This window comes from Netta rufina, assembly GCF_964035555.1.
Source record: "Netta rufina genome assembly, chromosome: 3".
Classification (NCBI taxonomy): Eukaryota; Metazoa; Chordata; class Aves; order Anseriformes; family Anatidae; genus Netta; species Netta rufina.
Window position 1 is genome coordinate 95,593,551 of NC_140125.1, and position 20,559 is coordinate 95,614,109.

General features: G+C 36.3%; 1 protein-coding gene across 2 annotated transcripts in view; it reads left to right on the forward strand.

Moving 5' to 3' along the window:
• COL21A1 (collagen type XXI alpha 1 chain) overlaps positions 1–20,559 on the forward strand; it is a gene marked incomplete at both ends in the record, with an annotated part of 85,124 nt that overhangs the window by 28,788 nt on the left and 35,777 nt on the right. For both annotated transcript variants that reach the window (XM_084285245.1, XM_084285244.1), the window contains 7 exons: positions 2,166–2,219; positions 3,447–3,500; positions 5,678–5,731; positions 6,577–6,630; positions 7,963–8,016; positions 8,095–8,148; positions 11,448–11,501. In XM_084285245.1, coding sequence (XP_084141371.1) covers positions 2,166–2,219; positions 3,447–3,500; positions 5,678–5,731; positions 6,577–6,630; positions 7,963–8,016; positions 8,095–8,148; positions 11,448–11,501 — 378 coding nt within the window. The remainder of the gene's footprint in view (positions 1–2,165; positions 2,220–3,446; positions 3,501–5,677; positions 5,732–6,576; positions 6,631–7,962; positions 8,017–8,094; positions 8,149–11,447; positions 11,502–20,559) is intronic.

Sequence of the window (20,559 nt, forward strand, 5' to 3'; positions counted from 1 at the left end):
ATTGTTTGCCATAAATTATAGAAGGTGTTTTTAACTTGTCCAAACAATTGCTAGGTTATTTTTATCAGACACTGATTCTCAGTTTTGTATCTTTCTACGAATTTCCTTTCGAATCTTCTCTGTTGCAGATTCCATTGAACAAACACACTGAACACGTGCTTGATTTGCTCTGAGATCATATTACAAGATCTAGCTCTGAGCTAAAGATGTGGTTTTGTAAGCTGCAAACTCTTCTGCCATCCTCCATTCATCTCGCGAATCTTGAAATTCAGTTCAGCCAGGAAATTATCCTCCTCTATTTCTTCTCCTACTCAGTTAGAAGAAGGAAGGGAAATTGCATTTCAGAGATCTAAAATGTGAAATAAAGTTTTATTTATATAGGACTATATCCTACAGGAAGAAATCCAAACTTTTTGCTTTTTTTGGAGCAGAAATAAAAGGATGAACTTTTAAAGGCATTTTTGGCTTGGTGAATTGTTTCAGCTACCCAGGAGGCTTATAAGCAATCATGGAATGCTACACCATTTACAGTTAAAGCTGATTTTGCTAGAACTGCCTTGAGCAGTAAAAGTGAATTGCTTGATAAAGAATCCATGTAGGACAGAGACCTAGAATTCTGTTTACTTCTATACTAACCATTACCAGCTGGTTCTTTAGGCATCTGCTCAAACATCTTTTGGGAAGAGGGCACAGCAAGTACTCTCTTGTATCTAACCCAGGAAATAATTTTAGCTCTGATTATTATTTCCAGGCTGCTCTAACTGATTTAAAGAAGAAATCAGACGTACAGGTTGCCCTCCTTGAGGACAACATTGAAAAGATTCTATTAGCTCCTCTGTACCAGTGTGGGAATCCCGCCATTACATTTTGTCCTAGGTTTTTAAAACTGAAGCTCACTCACTAGAAATGGGATTATTAGTTCTTTCAGGTCAAACCAGGATCAAATTCTGGGTAGCTGAAATTGGATAGTCTGCTTTCTGGGATTTATCAAACACAATAATGTTTCCATTTAGTTTGGGCTGTCTGTTGAAAGGTCTCAGCCTCAGAATTTTATAGGACAATTTATCTTCTCATTTACTATATTTTCTCAAAACACATGCATATGCACAAAAACAAACAAAAAACCCCTCTCCTTGTAGTTCATTTTGTCTATTGGAATGACATGTTCTTAATGCAATTAGCTAGAATTCCCCATTCTTCACTTACTTCCTCTGTTAAAGCATTCTTTTGAAGCACTGGCTAGTTTTGCATAGAAAACTGGCTATTCTTGCAGTACATACTGACTGCAATTTACCAGTACACCTCAGGCATATATTTGGGGTTCTGTCAAGGTTCTGCAAATGCTGATTTCTAGTAAAGCATTCCTGAAGTTCTCCTTTTGACTCATGAATTATTTAGTATTTCTTTTCCTAGTCCCAGTCATTCAGACTGCTTTTTTTTTTTCACTCGTATACATTGTTATGTACCTTTAAGCTAATAGCTAAATGCTTAGTATTGAGAATGGAATTTTTATTGTTATTGGATTTTTTATTTTTATTTGGAGGTTGGACTAGATGATCTTTAAAGTTCCCTTCCAACACAAACCATTCTATGATTATTTAGAGATATTATAAAACTAGCTGCATAATATATTAGAACATGCCTTATTTGTTAAAGCTTTTTCCTGTAACTAGAAATAAGCCTTTAAGAGTCCTGGCATTCTTCACCTACTTTTGTGAAGAGAGAGAGGAAAAAAGTGTCTGCATATGTGGGTTAATTTGTTCCTTTTTTTTTTTTTTTTTTTTTTTTTTTAACAATGGTGAATAAAACAATATGTTTGTTACATTCCCATGTAACAATTTTAAAATAATGGATTTTCCTTCTTGCCTGAAAAAAATCACTTGGCATAAAGTTTGGAGGCTGCAAATTTCAGGTGCAGATATTAAAACTTCTTAAATCTAAATCTCAAAAGCAAGATTGTGATAGCACTTACTGATTTTTTTGTGATCTAAAATGACACAATTGTGATTACAGTTCTCCAGTAACTAGGAGGATTGCTTTTTTTTTTTTTTTTTTTTTTTTGTGTGTGTGTGTGTGTGGTGTTTGTTTGTTTTCCTTAAGTAAGCATTTGAAAATTTGTGAATATAACTTTTGAAAAGTCACAAGTCTTGATTCCTTTTCCTTAGGGATATCAAGGATCAGCAGGAACTCCAGGTATCCCAGGAACTCCAGGGGTTCAAGTAAGTTCCTATTTCATTCCTGCAGTTTGGAAATCTGAGATAAATTATCTGCTTGAGGATAAGAAGTCTCTACAGAGGGATCTGGATAGGCTGGATCGATGGGCCACGTCCAGTCACAGGACATTCAACAAGGCTAAGTGCCAAGTCCTGCACTTGGTTCATAACAACCTCATGCAGCCTTACAGGCTTGGGGAAGAGTGGCTGGAAAGCTGCCCAGCAGGCAAGGACCTGGGGGTGCTGGTTGGCAGCTGTTCTTTGATTCCAAATGCTGCCAACTCTCTCAGTATTCATTGTTTATCAATGAGAGTTGCAGTATGAAGAGTGATAAAGCTCAAGGGGTTACATGAAGTCAGGGGCAATCTTTGGGTGAATTGCTTTGATACTCACATGGGCTTGGGGTTTGTACTTAGGCTATCAGTTAGACTGCAAATCTAACCATTGCTTGTCAAGGTCTGTAGCAGCAGGAGCTGGGGTGTGGACATTTTCATCCTGATCTAGAAGCCAAACAGTGGTTCTATCTATTTTTCTTTGGATCAGTAACAGTCATCTTAAGCCATGTCATGAGGATTGATTTGCTCTAGGTGTCTCTGCTTCAGCAGGGGGTTTGGACCAAATGGCCTCCAGAGGTCCCTTCCATCCTCAACCATTCTGTGATTCTCTGATTCCCCACAATTCACACATCCAAATAAAAATTTCAAATAAAGTCAAGACTGACTGAAGAGACTTCTTTTTCGTCTTCAGAGTAGAAATTTAGGAGCACTGAATAGGACAGTTACTGCAAACCAGTGCTGTATTTTACATGTATATGTATCATAATCCGTTCTGGCTGAATACTTGAGTACATGTTAATTTATTGAATTAAGCATCTGAAAGCATGCCAGGGCCAAGAGCCAGGCTGCATCATGGCATATGTGAAGGCTTTCTGATGGACACTTGAAAGGAAGAGGACATTGGTACAGTCTGTGTGACAATCGTATCTGCCTGGCGTGCTTCTCAGAGCAAAGAATTGTTTTGGTATTCCCCAGTCATGGGTTATGACAGTGAGGCATAGTCTCACACTGGATACATTTCGTGTTGTTTCTGCTTTGGTATCCAGTTACCAAAATGCTGTGATCAGCCAATTCAGGGATAGTTCCCTGGGTCACATTGCATTACATTTCTGAGTCTCATTCTGTAGGACTGTGCATTAATATTTGAGCTGTTTTTTCATTTCTTTTCTTCTCTTAGGGACCACGTGGCTTACCAGGTATCAAGGGAGAGCCAGGGAAAGATGGGGCTAAGGTAACGAGAATCCAAAATTTAAAATGTTGCCTCAATTTTGAATCTGGTCTGCTTTATTTAATAAAAATTATATAGCTATTAGCACTGCTAGTAATACCTTTATTGCACTTAATATTTTATATTTAGAAAACATCTAAATATGTGTACCTGGAAGCATGATACAGACATCTGTCAGAATGGTTTCTTTTTGTCTCTTTTCACCCTATTATCCCTCTTTGAGTGAGCATCCAGATGAGCTAGATAAGAATTTTTGGGTGACACTTTTTAACCAGAAAACACTGGCTAATTGAAACCAAAACTTTTTGTGGAAAAATTCTAGCTGAGGTGTAGCCAGTAGCTTGGAACTGCGGACAGATGTGGAAGCTTATATATAAAGTCCCTTCTGGTAATCAGGATAAACTCGAATCTGGATCTCCCATATGCACAACCTCTGACTATTGGCAAGTCTCCTTGATATGTGAATATTTGTGTCCAACCTTCTGTCACACTTTTGCCCTATGAGAAATACGTTTAGAAAAGTTTAAAGTCCATTGTGATACAAACTTATATAACTTATTTTCTTTTTGGTTTGTTTAAACTTCAAACTTTTTTTTTTTTTTTTTTTTTTTTTTTTTGTAAAATGAAATCTTGTTTTCCAAACAGATTTTACCGAAGAATTTCCTTCTTCTAGTGTTCCCAATCCTAAAAGCATCCTAGAAGTCCTTGAATTCACAACTGTTCAGCAGAATTCTCAAATGCATTATTAAAGCTGAAAAATGTACTTATGTATTCTGTTGCTTCAGGCATCTTATGTTAATCTAATTGATAAGTCAGTATTGGGCCATATGCAGAAAGAAATGTACTGCTGACAAAAAGCAACATTCTCCTGGCAGTGTAGAGTTGTGACAGATAGAATATTTCCTAATGCTCAGTCCAGCCCTGTTTAAAATGTGCCAAGAAATAGGGCTTCCACCAATGTTTTAGAAAACTTCTTCCACTGTAAAGTATGTTTTGCCATTAGTTTTTTTTTCCTGATGATTCAGCCCAAATTTTCATCTCTTAATTTCATCCCATTACTTGTGAGGTTTCTACAGCAACTAATTTAAAACTATATCCATTGCCAAATATGTTATTTTATCTAATAATTGAGTCACCACTTCTGAGCAGAAATTGGGGCTCCTTTTTTTTTCATTAAGAAGCAATGTATGCATGAAAGGTTTATTTTGTAAGTTTTGCTGATTTTTTTTTTGAACTTCATTCCATTTCTGTTGCCTTCTTTCAATACTTACTTGTTGAAAGATACTTTGATTGCATTAACCCACATTCTGTCATTCCTGTGGTCATGTCCCTGTCTTCTGTGAATGTGATAGACCTCTACAAATCCCTGTAGACATGGATGGTTTTGATAAATGCCACCATATTTTTGGTATTTTGGCTCGGAACTTGAAACATTATATAAAATAACTTCCTGAGCATAATTTACTATTCTTCTCTTGTGACTGAAGTATGTTAAACAAATTGAAATACATTGCTCCATTTAAAGTTCTATATTAACAGAGAGATAACACTGTTATTGTTCAAAAACAATTTGGTGATTGGCTCTGTCCTGAGAGAATTAGGTCTGGTCTACTTATATAAAATAAGCAACTTATTTTGTTTTTATTGTTTCAAGTTAGGTTCTGCCAAGTTAGAATTAAGCCTTTTGTTGTAATAGTTCAAGAGAACTTGCAGATAAATTGTTAGATAAAGATCCTTAGTACCAATACCAAAAATTTGGGAACTTCTGACATTTGACAGCAGAGGACAATAGATAAAACTGTTATTTTGGCTTGTGTTTTCACTTGCAACTGCTTCTAGCAAAGTGCATTCTTTTTGCATGCCTTTTTTTTTTTTTTTTTTTTTTCCCCCACTTGTCAAAGAGCTTAGTTGCTGCTTTGGAACCTCAGCAACCCTTATCAAGAGATTACAGTAAAATTCATTTTAAAAAGTTTAGTTATTGGTTACTTTTTTCTTTTCTGTCTTAAATCTTGTCTAAAGATCAACAAACTAATCAGTCAGCATACCAATATTATGTAGTAGGTATCATGATATGTAACATTTTTCCTCTATTTTGTTGATTGTTTAGATTATGAGTGCTGTTATAGTATATATTACTATTATTTTGGACATAATGATTTCAAATATGTTTGTTGTTTCAGGGTGATCGTGGACTACCTGGTTTTCCTGGATTACATGGCATGCCTGCACCAAAGGTTGAAATTAAATACTTGTTCCAATATTCATATATCTCCACTCGTTCTGTAGTTTAGTTTTTAAAAAATGAATGTTTATATATACAATACTGATGTACTTAATGAAATACATAAAATGAATAGATAAGATGTTGAAATTGAAGGGTGAAACATGCTGTAGGCATTGATTATCAATCAATGGAAACTGACTTTTTTCATTTTTGTTCTGTTCTGTTGGATTTTATGTGAATTACTTTAAAATTTGATTTTAATAGTACTCTTCTACATCACAAGTAGTGTACCAGGACCTTAAAAATAATTATTTAATTTTCTTTAAGTTTTTCAATTTGAGGGGCAGTATTTTGAAGAGTAGTTTCAATCTGACCAGAGCTTATTTTTTCACATGTACGTTCCCCACAACATCATCAAACATATTTTTGCTCTTCTTTGTTAGTATTCAGCTCAGTTTACTTCTTAGTTTTTTCCAAATTTGTGTTTCAGACTTTTCAGATAAGGTCTCCACAAAAATGCAGGAATTTTCAAAGAGCTGATTTTCTCTTAGGTACCTACCTATACAAAATGACTGGAAACAGAGTGCCTTCTGCTCAGCTTCCATTGAAAGCAGAAGCACTATGCCTGATATCTGTGGATTGTCTCATCAGTGGTGTTGGACAGCCTGGGCTCCTAGGAAAGCTTGGAAAATTCAAGATTTGCATTCACTGTCTTGATAGTTTTCTTTCTTTATATCAGAAGGAGCTCTTTGCCTCCTTCATTTTATGTCTGTTATCTACGTTTCTTTGTATATATATCTGTTTGTAACTACTTTGATTTAAAAAAAATAACTTATACGCATTCATTTTGTGTAGGGAGAAAGGGGTCCTAAAGGAGATCAAGGAGTGCCAGGAATATATGGAAAAAAGGCAAGTAAAATTATAAATTAAAACAACAACATGGGTGATATTTGTGGTGGAGTTACCATGGCAGGCTGCTAGAGGACCCCCTCAGCTGCTCTGTTATTCTTCCTCAACAAGACTGGATAAGAAAACAAGATGAAAAGGCTTTTAGGTCAAGATAAAAACAGGGAGATCACCTAACAGTTACTTTCACAGGCAAAACAGACTCAACATGGGGAAAATTAATTTAATTTATTGCCAGTTAAAATAGATTGGGATAGTGAGAAACAGAGACAAAAATTAAAACACCTTTCCCTCATCAACCTTTTTACTAGGTTCAACTTCATTCCTTCATTGCCAATCCCTCAACCTCCTTCCCCACCTCCCTGAGCAGCACAAGGGTGGTGGTGAATGAAGGCTTGTGGTCAGTTTCTGTTTCACACTCCTTCCTCCTCAGACTTTTCCCCTGCCCCAGGGGTTCTCCATGGGAAGAGGGTTCCCCATGGGCTGCTGTTCATGTCAGGAAATACCCACCTTCTCTGGATGGGGTGCTCCATGGCTTTAGTGCAGATATCTGCTGTACCTTGGCCGTCTCCATGGTCTGCAGCGTAATCTCTGCTCTGGTGCCTAGAGCACTTCCTTCCCTTCCTCTTCACTGACCTTTATGTCTACAGGTTTTTTTCCTCACATTTTTTTCTCACTTCTGCGAAGCATTTTTACCCATTCTTAAATACGTTTCCAAGAGGCACCACCACTTTGGCTGCTGGGCCCAGCTGGGCCCAGTGGTGGGGCTGTTGGAATCAGCTGTGTCCTGCATGGGGCAGCCCCAGCTTCTCTTCACAAACGCTGCTCTGCAGCTCCCTGCTACCAACTCCTGGACACCAATACAATATCATTTATGTCTTATAAGAATATAGAATTTAATTCCGTAAATTCAGAGTTAATTAACTAATTCAGAAATCCTTCTACTGAAGATACACTTTTGTCTAGTAATATTAGACTCCCGTTCTGCTTATTAAGATATCGTGAGAACCCTTTTCATACTTCTGTCATTCTGTATTTATGTAATACGTTTTAATATAACACCAAATACCTTTAAATAAATATTTTTGCAAATATGCCCGTGCCTTTAATATGGTTGATAAGTAATAATAATATTGCAAAGGCTTTTTACAGCATATTTGCACTTGTGTGATGGGTCATAATTATTAATCAACTACTGTTTGTTTTAACGAAGAAAAACATCTTCCAAAATTTTTCAACATAAAAAATAATGTATATGAATATGCTGATTAAATATGCTGAATTTTTAACACAGACATTTAGTACTACTTAATTCTCACTTGTTGCATTTCTCAGGGCTCCAAGGGAGAGAAAGGTGATACCGGGTTTCCAGGAATGCCTGGGCGATCTGTAAGTTGTGCCAAGACAATTTACCTTTAACTTCTGTTTGTTAATTTACTTATTGATGACTGTTAACTGTTGCCACAGGGAGACCCTGGCAGAAGTGGGAAAGATGGATTACCAGGAATTCCTGGTTTCAAGGTAAATACAAATACATATTCATATGTATCTTGATGAAGTTTTAAATAGCATTCCTATTTGTCCCAGTATGTACAGTTTATTCTGTGGAGAATAACTGGGAATTGAAACAATACATGTTGCTGGAAATGCTAAAGTTTACTGTAGTGACCGGGCATACTTCGTTGATTTCAGTTGGCTTGTGAACCGGGGCAGTAGTTTTGAGAGTGTATTAGTGATAATCAGAGATTTGCTTATCCTTGGGGCATCTCCATCCTCAGCCAAGGATGGAGACAACACAACTACCCTGAGCAGATTGTTCTGTCATGGACTGTCTTTATGGTGAAAAAAATGTCACTCTTATTGCAGCAGGAAATGGCACTACATTGCCTATATGTTACAATTGAATCAAGCTCTAATTGATTGTTTAGAGTGATTCAGCTGCTGACTTTTAACTGCTGAGACCACTCATAAGTCTGCAGCGTTCTTTGCTGCTTTTGAATATCCCAGGAGACCTGTAAGTGCCATTTCAGAATGATGCAGGTCTTCTGTAGGTGGTAGCTGCCAGTCTAAGGTGGAAGCCTTGGCTGCCTTACAGCACCTCAAATGGCACAAGGTAACTGAATCAAGCCCCTCTTGGCTGTAGTGAGATCTTAGGTGCCTAACATATTCTGGTAGAAAAATGCATGTAGATGTCTTAATTGGAAGTTAAAGAGGAGAGTCAGTTTAAAATTAACACCTGTATACAACAATACAGCACGGTTAGTCTAAAAGTTGCCCAACTTCAATGTACAATTAAGCATTCTGCAATTCAAAAATTTGTTAGGAGAACATATCTAAAATAACAGCCTTTAATATGTACATATAAAGTTTAAATTTTATAGTAGGTAAACTCCTGCATTCATTTTGTTTTAGTCTTTGAATCCCATTTATACTTGCATACAAATTGTCATTATTAATGTATATCTACAACAGTATGACTGTCACAGTGGCATATATGTCATCCCAAGACAATTTAACAGATGTTCTTAAAACATTTCACTAAATTTGGCTCTATGGACATACCGTATTTTCATTAAAGCCATTGGAGGCCTAATCAGTTATGCCAGTGGAGTCTGGTGAGCATTTCAGCTCAAAGGAAGACCAGCTTAGTAGCCTACATAAAAGCATCTAGTGCTATTTGAGATGCATTAGAGTGTCCAAAGCATCATAAGGGAGCTGACAAATATGACTTAAATCCTATGGAAAGCCAATGACTTTCTGGAGTGGGAGTAGAAGCCCAGGATGTCTATACAAGACAAGCCTGAGTATCTCAAATATGACCAAATGTCCGTGTGTGGGCAATGAAATTGATCTCTTGGTGACTGATCAGCTGAATCAAGGCTGTCAATTGCTTTGACTATACTTCTGCTGGTTGTGATAGCAATTCACATCTTTATTTCAAATGAACCAGTCACTAGTGGCGTCCCCCAGGGCTCGGTGCTGGGGCCGGTCCTCTTTAATATCTTCATCAATGATCTGGACGAGGGCATCGAGTGCACCCTCAGTAAGTTCGCAGATGACACCAAGTTAGGTGCGTGTGTCAATCTGCTTGAGGGTAGGAAAGCTCTGCAGGAGGATCTGGATAGGCTGGACCGATGGGCTGAGGTCAACTGCATGAAGTTCAACAAGGCCAAGTGCCGGGTCCTGCACCTGGGGCGCAATAACCCCAAGCAGAGCTACAGGCTGGGAGAGGAATGGTTGGAGAGCTGCCAGGCAGAGAAGGACCTGGGAGTGATGGTGGATAGTCGGCTGAATATGAGCCAGCAGTGTGCTCAGGTGGCCAAGAAGGCCGACGTGCCTGGTGACAGGACGAGGGGGAATGGGCTTAAGTTGAGCCAGGGGAGTTTTAGGTTAGATGTTAGGAAGAACTTCTTCACTGAAAGGGTTGTGAGGCATTGGAACAGGCTGCCCAGGGAAGTGGTGGAGTCACCATCCCTGGAAGTCTTCAAAAGACGTTTAGATGTAGAGCTTAGGGAAATGGTTTAGTGGGGACTGTTAGCGTTAGGTCAGAGGTTGGACTCGATGATCTTGAGGTCTCTTCCAACCTAGAAATTCTGTGATTCTGTGTGATTCTGTGAATTCTTCCGTATTTTCACTATATATGTGCAGATATCTCTGCTCAGCTGGTGGATAAATTCCTTGTCTGTTATTATAGGAAATAGAAAAACAATTTGATGTTTTCCTCTCTGGTTTTTGATAACATGGACAGGTAATACTTAAGGTTGTTTAACATAAAATTTTAACTGTCACACACTTTAACATCCTTTAGAGTGGAGTATTATGTTGATAAAGCATGAATTTGGAGAGTGTATTGATATGTTTTTATGCTTCTAAACAATGTAGAGATAATGCAGTATATTAGTTACATGAACCTGTGTACATTTAAACTAAAAGACATTTTCTTGACTATTTTCTTGATCTAATTACTGTAGTACAAAAATATGACAACTCATTAGTTTTTGTTTTAGAATATAATAGTTAACAGAAGTTATGTTCTTCATTCAAGTATCTTGTCAGTTTGACTTCAACATCTGCTTGCTATAAAACATTGCTTCATTCTGGGTCCATAATCAAACTCAGAGCAGTAACAAACAGGCTGACTTTGAAGGAAATTTCTGCTAGAGCTTTCTTTTTGTTTTACAATATTCATTCTGGGAAAGAATTTAGAAAAAAAGCATAGCTGACTACTCAGATGCTACTCATTGTGACTTCAAGACCATATCTTTGTAATTCAATGTCAATTATTACTAGATTGTTTTTATATATATAATTGATCTGTGCATTTGTTTTATATACTTTTATTTTTTGAATTATTTTTTCAATTTTCAGAATATTTAGAGGGATCATACATATTTTGAGTAAGAACATAAAGATTTGATCATATCTGGTACTACTGTAGTTCTGAAGTGTTTTGAAATTGTTTTCAGACTATTAGTTGTATTTGCAGTTAGGCAAGAATAATTTATTATTGTTAAATGACCTTGAACGAGTAACTGCTGTTCTGATTCAACTCTTCTCAAATTTCAAAAGACAGTTCTCTCGCTCTCATCTCTTTTTGCAAACTGTTTAACTGTTGGACACAGCATGGGAGATTTCTGGATTGAGAACATGTCTTGTGTGTTTGAAACTGTTTTAAGACATTTGTTTGCTGAAGCTTTGAGCTTGCTTTACATTTTACTTATAAAAAAAAAAATGATAACTTACTGTTTAAAATCATTATTTTTTATGCAAAAGAAAGCCCCTTGTGAATATGGTACCTAACAATCTTTTTCATTTTAAAGGGGGAAGTTGGACAGCCTGGATCTCCTGGACAAGAAGGACATCGTGGAGAGCCCGTAAGTGTTTCAGTTGCTGGCATATTTTTACATACAGTCTTTTCTTTCCATTTATTTTTTAGTTAGTGGAAATTGCACTTTATGTTCCACCCATTTTGATTTGAATTGGTTACTATGTCATTTTTTTGTAAAAGACTCTTTATTTTCTGGTGTTTATCTTTAAATTTGGGCTTAGTAAAAGAAATAAACAAGCTTGTAAAGTGCAAGATTTGTTAAAAGAAAATATTTTTAAGTATGCTACTGTTATACATCAATATTTGTAGATAATATAAAGTCTCATTACTGATGTTTTTCCATTGATAAGATGGTTTGGCTAAATACTGGTGGTTACTTACATGAGGTGTTACTTACATTCTGTGTGTCTTTAACTCTTGCTTTTGCAAAATGGAATATGTTCTTTTATATTAGTTGATTGTACTTACATTTATTTTTTCCTTTTCTACCTTCCCTCTCCTTTGTTCAATCACTTTCTTGCATCTTGTTATATTGTCCATGTTATCTAAATCTCAGGTCTTCTGGCTTACCTGAGGAGCGTGTTGCTGCTTTTTTGTTTTGCTTGTTTCCCAAGACATTTTTTTCTCTGCTGGTGTTTGGGAAGCTCATTTGTTCCTCCTATTTTTACGTGATAGGTAGTCTGTGTCCTCCTGGTTTCTTTAAGGCCTCTGGTCTTTGCTTGAAGCAGAGGAGCTATGACATCTGAAGAAATAGCTGAAGGTTTTCAGTGCTGAGAGTAAGCCAGCTGCTTGGAAACGATCAGTGATCATTCTGTAGGCCAAGAGCAGTAAATAGTGCTCAGCTGTTGAACCACTGCCTTTCAGATGTGTTACATTTTGAATTGTAAGATAAGAAGATGCAGTTATTTACATTCACAAACCTTCGACTGAATATAACACCATGAGAGGCAATATAATTCTGAAATCCAGTAGAGATTTGCTAGCTACAAGGTAGAGGTGACGATCTCAGATGAAATATTGTCAAGCTCTTTTCTGTAGATTTTTTATATATTCACCAAAAACTCATAAATACACTGAAAGTAAATGGCAACATACAAGGCAATCATTCCAAAAAGTCTTCCTTTCATTTTGCTGGTTTAAGTGAAGAACACATGCAATTCCTCCCCTGGCTTTATTTTTTACTTTTTTTCTGCCCCAAGTAACTGTGAGATGTATTAATCTTTTACAATCTATGCTATCTTCAGATGTAAGAAAAACTGAAAGTGAATGTTTATTAAGAAACATAAAATCCAAGTGAAGTTTTTTAGTATATTGTTATAGTACACTGTAAAAAAAATCGTTAAGATAATAACAAGAATTCCATTATTTTCCTAGCCTTGTTTTGTCTTCTTTCATTTTTAGAGAATATGTTAGTTTGTCATAGTCATTTTTTTTAGTTAATTTTAAAAATTAATTATAAACAACTACCAAAGATATACACAGTCCTAACAGTGGCAAGCCAGATTGTACTATATGCTTCAATTTTAATCATTGGAGGTTCTGAAGAGCAGAAGGTCTACATGCTGATCAGGAAATTGCCTCAAGGTAACCATTAAGAAATCTAAGACACCTAGTCATATTATATACATTGATTGCCTGTCTCTTTTGCTAGTGTAGCACCAGAGTGTATATGCAAATGTCATGTCCCTGTCTATTTAAATGTTGGAGGGGGAGCAAAGGAGATCTCTGTGCAGCCACTTCAAGGCAGACGTGTGCTTGGGCTGTGGGAAAGGAAAGCTATCCTCACTCGGCCATAAGTGGGCTCCCCCATTCAAGTAGGATGTAGTAGGCATCATGGAACCATGATGCCATGTTCCATTTGTCTCATGGAACGTGAGACAGTTTGTAGGGTTTGTGGTAGATGCCTTGTGCAGTCTACTACTTTTGTTGTTTCTGTTGTTCTTACAGTATTTATTTGATGCATAATGTACCTCCTTTCTGCTGTTTTGCTGGCACCATGACTTTGCACTGTGCAATTAAGTGTGGTCTTCTGTAGTGAGGTACTCTAGTAGTAAGGGCACTGATGTAGGAGAGAGGCACCAAACTCTGCTGTGTACGTGGTGAGATAGCGAAATAGGCAGCCTAAACTCAAGACAGGCCATGGATGATACTGTTGAAAGTGTGTGAGTGTGTATTGACCAGCCAGCTGCAGCTGTGGCCCTGGAGCAGCTCAGTAGGTTGCATGGATACCCCACCCACACAAGCATACATGCAAACAATCTTTATTTCTTCCATTCAGCCAAATTAGTGGCAAATTTGTGAAGTTGGTCTATTTAAAAATAGCGATCTTATGATCCCTTTTTGCTTTAGCAAATAAAAAGAACATGGTTGCAAAACAAATGCATCTTTAGACAACATCCAGGAAGCAACTGTCTAGAACGGAGAGCACAGCTGAACTGAACTCCCATTGCCTCCAGCATCTGAGAGAGATTATTATTGTCTGGACAGCATTCTTTCTGGTATATTATTGCTCTTATTAATCCGCAGATGTATGAGCAGGAAAAAGTAGGTTGTTAAAGTAATTAATTCCAAGTGATGTGGTTGTTTTCCCTCAGCAGTACTAGATGGAAATGAAGTTATCCAGGCCATCCCTCCTGTCCTGCCTACACTGTGTAAGAAAACATTTGACATTATGGACAGAATACTTGACAAAGCGTTTAGTAAAGCTAGTAATCAAGCTCAGCTTACTAATGACAAATAGGCCATGCTCCAAGTGCAGTCATGCTGTCACTTGAGTGACACTTTAATGGCTAGTCATGCATCTTTCTGATGACAGGCTGTTTTGATAAATACAGTTTTTTGAGGGGCCAGCTGTCTAGAGGGTAGAATAAATCAATACATATTTGAGCTTAATTTCAGCCCGGTTCTCCTTTCTAATGTAGGTAGTGTTGTCAGAGTTCGGTTTCAGAGAAAACAAAGTTAGACTTGTGTTTACAATTCTGCAGATGGGAACTCTGAAGTGAGTGTCTGTGGGTGAAGCTGGCAGGACATTTATAGCACTCTTCTATGCCTAGCATATGCTGTCTTGCCACAAGTAATATGTCTGAACAATTGCAACTGCTGATGTTTATTCTCCAGAAATCATATTTTTCAGAAATACAGCTGCAAATACTTAAAAGGATAGAGCTTGCCCTTAATATTTAAGCCACATCATCAGACCTCAGATGTGGTCATAGAATCACAGAATGGCTTGGTTTGGAAAGAACCTTAAAGATCACCTAGTTCCAACCCCCCTGCTGTGGGCATGGATGCCACTATCCCTTGGAGTTGCTCTCCTTTTTTTGTAAGCCTCCTTTAAGTACTGAAAACTTACAATAAGGTCACCCCAAAGACTTCTCTTCTGTAGGCTGAACAGCCCCAGCTCCCTCAGCTTGTCTTCATAGGAGAGGTGCTCCAGCCCTATGGTAATCTTTGTTGCCCTCCTCTGGACCTCTTCTAATAGATCAACATGTTGTCTTTTGTCTGTGACAGGGGTAGAAGTACAGCATGGCTGGCAGTTTATGACCTGACTCCCACTGTTATACCTACACTGCTAGTTTGTCTATTGTTCTCCTATAACTGCACCAGGAATGTCAGATCTAGATCAGTGAGATTCTCTGAAACTTGGTCTCTAATATTCACAAAATGTGTATTTTATGCTGGAGTATGGTAGCAGAATTATTTTCAAGATAAACTAAAGATAAATCTACAGACTACAGAATTTACTGTATTTTCCTTCATAAAGCAGGAATCTTTAAAATATGGCACAGAAAATGGTATAACTAGGTAGCCTGTTTATCTCAAAAGCAGACATAAGGTTAGTGTAATTCTGCTGCATCTGTAGCCATGGTGAGATTTATAGAAACAGGGTCCAAGGAGAGAAAATTCCTGACTTAGTGATATGGTAGTATGCAAGACAAAATATATTTTTGTTGCTTCTTTCTTCTTTGTCATGTAGTACTACTACCAGTCCCTTACTATACAGTTTTCCACATTTCCTCCCTACCAATAAATTGTGGTGGAACCCGTAGAGTGCAACACCTCCTTGAGGCAAGATGCCTTGTTAAAAAGTCTTTATTATGTTCAGCATTGCCTCTCTCATCTTTCTTTGCAGTTTCTTTTCAAACTGTGAAAAAACAAAAAACAAAACAAAAACAAACAAAACAAAAAAAAACACACACAAAAAAAACCAAACAACACAAAAATAGTACCAATTGTTTTAAGTGTATGCTGATTGTATTCTTTACAGATCGCATGTTTCAGGCAGCTGACAGTCATAACAGGAAATAACATTTATTTATTAAAAAGTAAATATCTCGGACTCTACTGAACTTTATTCTTCTCTAGTTCAGCTGTACAGTTATTGCATCACTGTCATTTCAGAAACTGACATATATAAGTGAGAAAATATTTTCAATATGGAGGAAATTTATATTTCATCATATATTTACCTGCTGCAACAAATTTTCTTTCACTTTAATTGCACCCTTTTATGCTTCTAGTCTTGTGCATGTTCTGAGGAGGAAGCATCACTGAGGAGGGAGTATTAATAGTCCAACCATGGCATTTGAGTGAAAAATCTGAAATAAATGAAGTGTAAAATTTTCTTTTTGAGATTAACTGATATAGTTGGATGAAATGTGCACATTTTAAAGAGTTCAAATCCTTCTTCATGTCTAAGATAGAACATAAAATAACTTGAACGTGATTTCTGTTCATTTAACTTGGCTTGATTAGGTAGACAATATGAGAGGGAAAGCAATTACCCATGTAATGGGATTGGAGTGTTAATGATGGAAAAAACGGTAATTGCTTCAAACTATTAGTGAAAGAAAACTTAAAATTCACAATCAAAACCTTTGCAGAAGATAGATGAGTGCAAGAACTATGCTAGTCTCTTTGGAAGAAAGATACCATTCATTTTGCCTTTGATAAGATAGCTTAAATTTTGTACTTTTAGTAGTCATTTTTATCAGTATTATTTACAGAAATGTTTTTGATACCAAACGTAATTGAGGATGCAGCATCACATGTGAATACATTGTCATTCCTATCATTGTATTTCAGAAACAGAAGGAGCAGCACAGTGTGCTTTAATACTCAATGCTTCATTGAGTACTAAATGGTTATTCAAGTTCTATGTTGCCTCGAAGTAGGCACTGCTATAAAATTGATGTATTTAGAATAAATGATTCTTTAATCAGTCATTACGAAAAAAGTGATCAGCATGCACAGGAGACTTAGCAGTCTGGTTGGTGTGAGTCCATCAAAATTCTTATCTTCAAATCAAACATCAGTGCTTTTACACTAGCCTGAGAAACCTCAGTAGTGGCGGCTGAACACTGTTGGCTTCCTTTTCCAACATTATCATCGTAAGGGAAGTAAGGACAGTGTTTTATCTGGAAGTGATGTCCTGTCCTGTGGGTTTCAGAAGAATACCTGCTTTTTTTCTTGAAAAAATTGACTTTGACCTTTACATATAAAGTGAAATTGCTGTTCAGGTGGGATAAATTTTTTTGACATAAACAGCTGATGCAGTAAGACTTTGGTAGGCTCTATGCCGTACATCATTATTTCTTTACAAGCAGATTTAGCTAGTCAGATTAATTTTGTAATGATTGTTTATTAATTTCTTCTTCCTCTAAGTTAAGTCTTTAGAAGCAGAAGTGCTTTTCTAATCATAAAAATTCTCCTTTCCTGCTTCTTCCCACAGCCAAAAAGAAAAAAAAAAAAAGTAAAAGATAAGTGTACTAATTTTTCCTCAAGAAGTTCTGCTGAACTGTGAGAGTAGTCAGGGCAGACAGAGTCTTCTGATGACTTTCTGATTGCAGGAGCTACTATAACAGATGTTATTCTTGTTCCTACATGAGGAAGGGAAAGATGACAGCTTTGACAACACAATAATTTCAATAATCTTGCTTTAATTATACAGTGCTTGCTGTAAGCTCAACCACATTTTTTAGACTGAATGGAGGTTTTCCTGTCAATTATAACTTTTAAGTCCACTTAAAAGGTGTATATATTTTTAACAGACATTATTTGCAGTATAGCTTATCTTCATCATTCCATTTGACAAATTATGTTAATTACATACATTCCATCCTGCATTTTCAGCAGAGCTAATTGCTATTAAGAAGATAAATGTGAGAATGGTGCTGTAAAGAAACAGTCGAGTAAAGACTTCTGGAACTCAAGGCAGACTAGTCTCAATGGCTCTATTATTCCCAGGTGACAAAAATGATGTAAGACATGACAACATATTTGCTGATCTGAAGTGTATTGAAGTCAATGGAAGGATTCTCATTGAATTCAGTCTGGACCAGAGCCACAATAAATGTTGTAATAGACTTGGACCCACTGACCTAATGCAACTTGGAAAATAATTCCTGCATTTCTCAGTTGTAAAACATAACAGTTCTCTCCCATCTAATTCTCACTTTCTTTCTGTTCTTTGGGATTTCTAATTTTGAAATTTCTGGCTGTGCACACCAAGCAATTAGATTAATTATATTCATTTTCTGTAATTATGTGGTATCTTTTTATTTTTGTTATGTCTACAAAGACTAAAGAAAGTATTGTTTTTGGAATTTTTCAGTTATCAACATTTCAAATCAGATGACTTACTCTGGGAAATCAAACAGAGAAGGGATGGCATACCCGGCTGACATTTCTTTAGAATTGTTTTATAGATGCAATGTTAACAAAGGCAATTTCTTAAAACATGTAAGGGAGTACTAAAGGAGCTGTAGTTGTATGCCTATTATGGACAAGAACGGCATGTACTATAAATAATTATAAACAAATAATTATAAACAGTACTCAGGAGTATTCTGTTTTATGCTCGTATAATACAGTGACCTTTTTATAGCTATGCTGGCATTTTTCTTATTAATTCATGTGCTGATAAAATTTACGTGCAAGCATTTCCCATCCATTGCAGCTGGTTTGTAAGCCTACTGGTAGAAATACCTCTGACCAATACATTGTATCATTCAAAATCTCCCTACTGACTTGCTGAACTGCATTGCAATAAATAGATATTTTTCTTTTGTTAAAATCTCTCTTAAAAGCTTGTTAATCTTTTATAAATTAAGAAATTTATTTAAAAAGCATGATTCTGTAAGAATTGTCCTCCAGCAAACAGTTTAAGTGCACTTTTTTTTTTTAATTTCAGTATCTTCAGAATTATTGGTAGTGCTTATTTATTTGAATTCAGTGATTCAGATGAACTAGTCCTTTTTATACACAAAGCCATAAACCCACAGATCTGAAGAGCATAATCTCTTCTACTTATTAAAGTAATTTTGAGTGTTTATTGGAAATTTTCATTTCGAGACTTTAAACTTAAAATTGTACTTAATACAGAAACTGAACTTTAATTCTCAGAGGAAGTGTTTGCCTGACATACGCTTATAGTGTAGACCATAAGTCTGCAGAGTTAGAGCTGTGATACACATTGTTCCATATGTGCTTTTTCCCACTGAGGCAATGCTCATATTTACCTCATACTGCAGCTTCAGCTGTTGTGTTCTCAGCTTGTGTGAGATACAGTGCAGAGATCCGGTATGAAAACAAAAGTGAATCAGCTTGGCAGTATGGATGTAGACAGTATACATCGCATATCCTCTCTTGTGGTAATACGACTTAAAAATCCATATAAATGTTTGCCCATTTAAATGTTTGTGCTTTTAGGAGACAGGAGTCTTTCATATTAGTTACAGTGATGTTTGTAAGCATATATATACTGCAGTCACTACTTTTTTTCTAAGTATCAGAAACAAGATTTTCTTAGTATTAGTATTGCAATGTACCTTCCTGCAGAGAGTTTTTCAGTATTTAAACATTATTGCTATACAATTTGATTTTTAATGATTTTGGGGGGGGAGCCAAAAGTCAGTTTTCTGCAGTTGATTATAAGTAAAAAATATTTTTGATGTTTTATGTTATTTTGAACAAATGATGAATGGATACATATATTAGCTAACATACAACTGCTTGGACTGAAAAATAAAAAAGGCATTCTAACAAATTACTGGACTTAAGTAGAGATTTTTGTTGAATGGAAGAATCCACACAACTGTAAATAGATCCTATATTCTTAATCAGGAATTACTTAACTTCTAAATATTAGTTAAATATGTGTTTGCTTACTAAATTGGTTTGGATTGAAGAATGATACATATGTAATCTTTGTGTGTCAATCCAGCTCAGCTCTGTCTGGGTATCTCTGATTCAAGTTAGAAAGTTCAGAAGTTCTTTAAATGTTCTTTATTTTCTCAGTAGGATTACTAAATTATGAACTTGTTTACTTGTTTAATTTGATTTGATCTGATCTAATACTAGGCAATCCTAGTAATGATCTATCCTAGGCAAATGCATTAATTTACCCAAATAAGGAAAGAATAACCACTCCAGACCTTGAAAGTTATATCATATAACTGGTGCAAAATAGGTATACCTCAAGTGATTAATATTCACTTATTTTGACATGTGATATTTAAAAGAAGACTAATTTGCATTCTTTTTGGTCCAGCTGATGTCAGTAATAATATTTACGACATTCCTGAACTTGTGTGGTGTTTTCATCCCATGAAAGGCTTTGCTGAAGTACAGGGTGCGTGCAGAGAATATTTGGACTGGTATTTGCCATGTTGTGTATTGGGCTGACATCTGCCATTTTAATGCCAGGAAAGTTGTACTTCCAGTGCACAATATTTCATACTTGCTGATTAATCTTCTAACAGCAACATCTCCCCATTATTCTCACCTTACAGTTTTCTCAATGCCCACATGTTTCAAGGAATACTTCAAGACCCTGTAAAATCTGTAATCTAGATAGCACATTGGAAACGACAATTATCAAAATGGATTTTCTATGTTCCTCAACCGAAACATTATGCTTAGGATCATAAAAATAAGAATGTGCATAGAGGAATGCTTAACGAACTTATGACAACTCAAACCACCCAACAGTCCCTGCTTGGTGGCAGTGCCATCACATGATTTTGGCCTTATTTAGTCATATACACATCAACCTCTTAGCCAAAATATGGTATGATAAAGTATTTGAAATGATTGAAGAAACA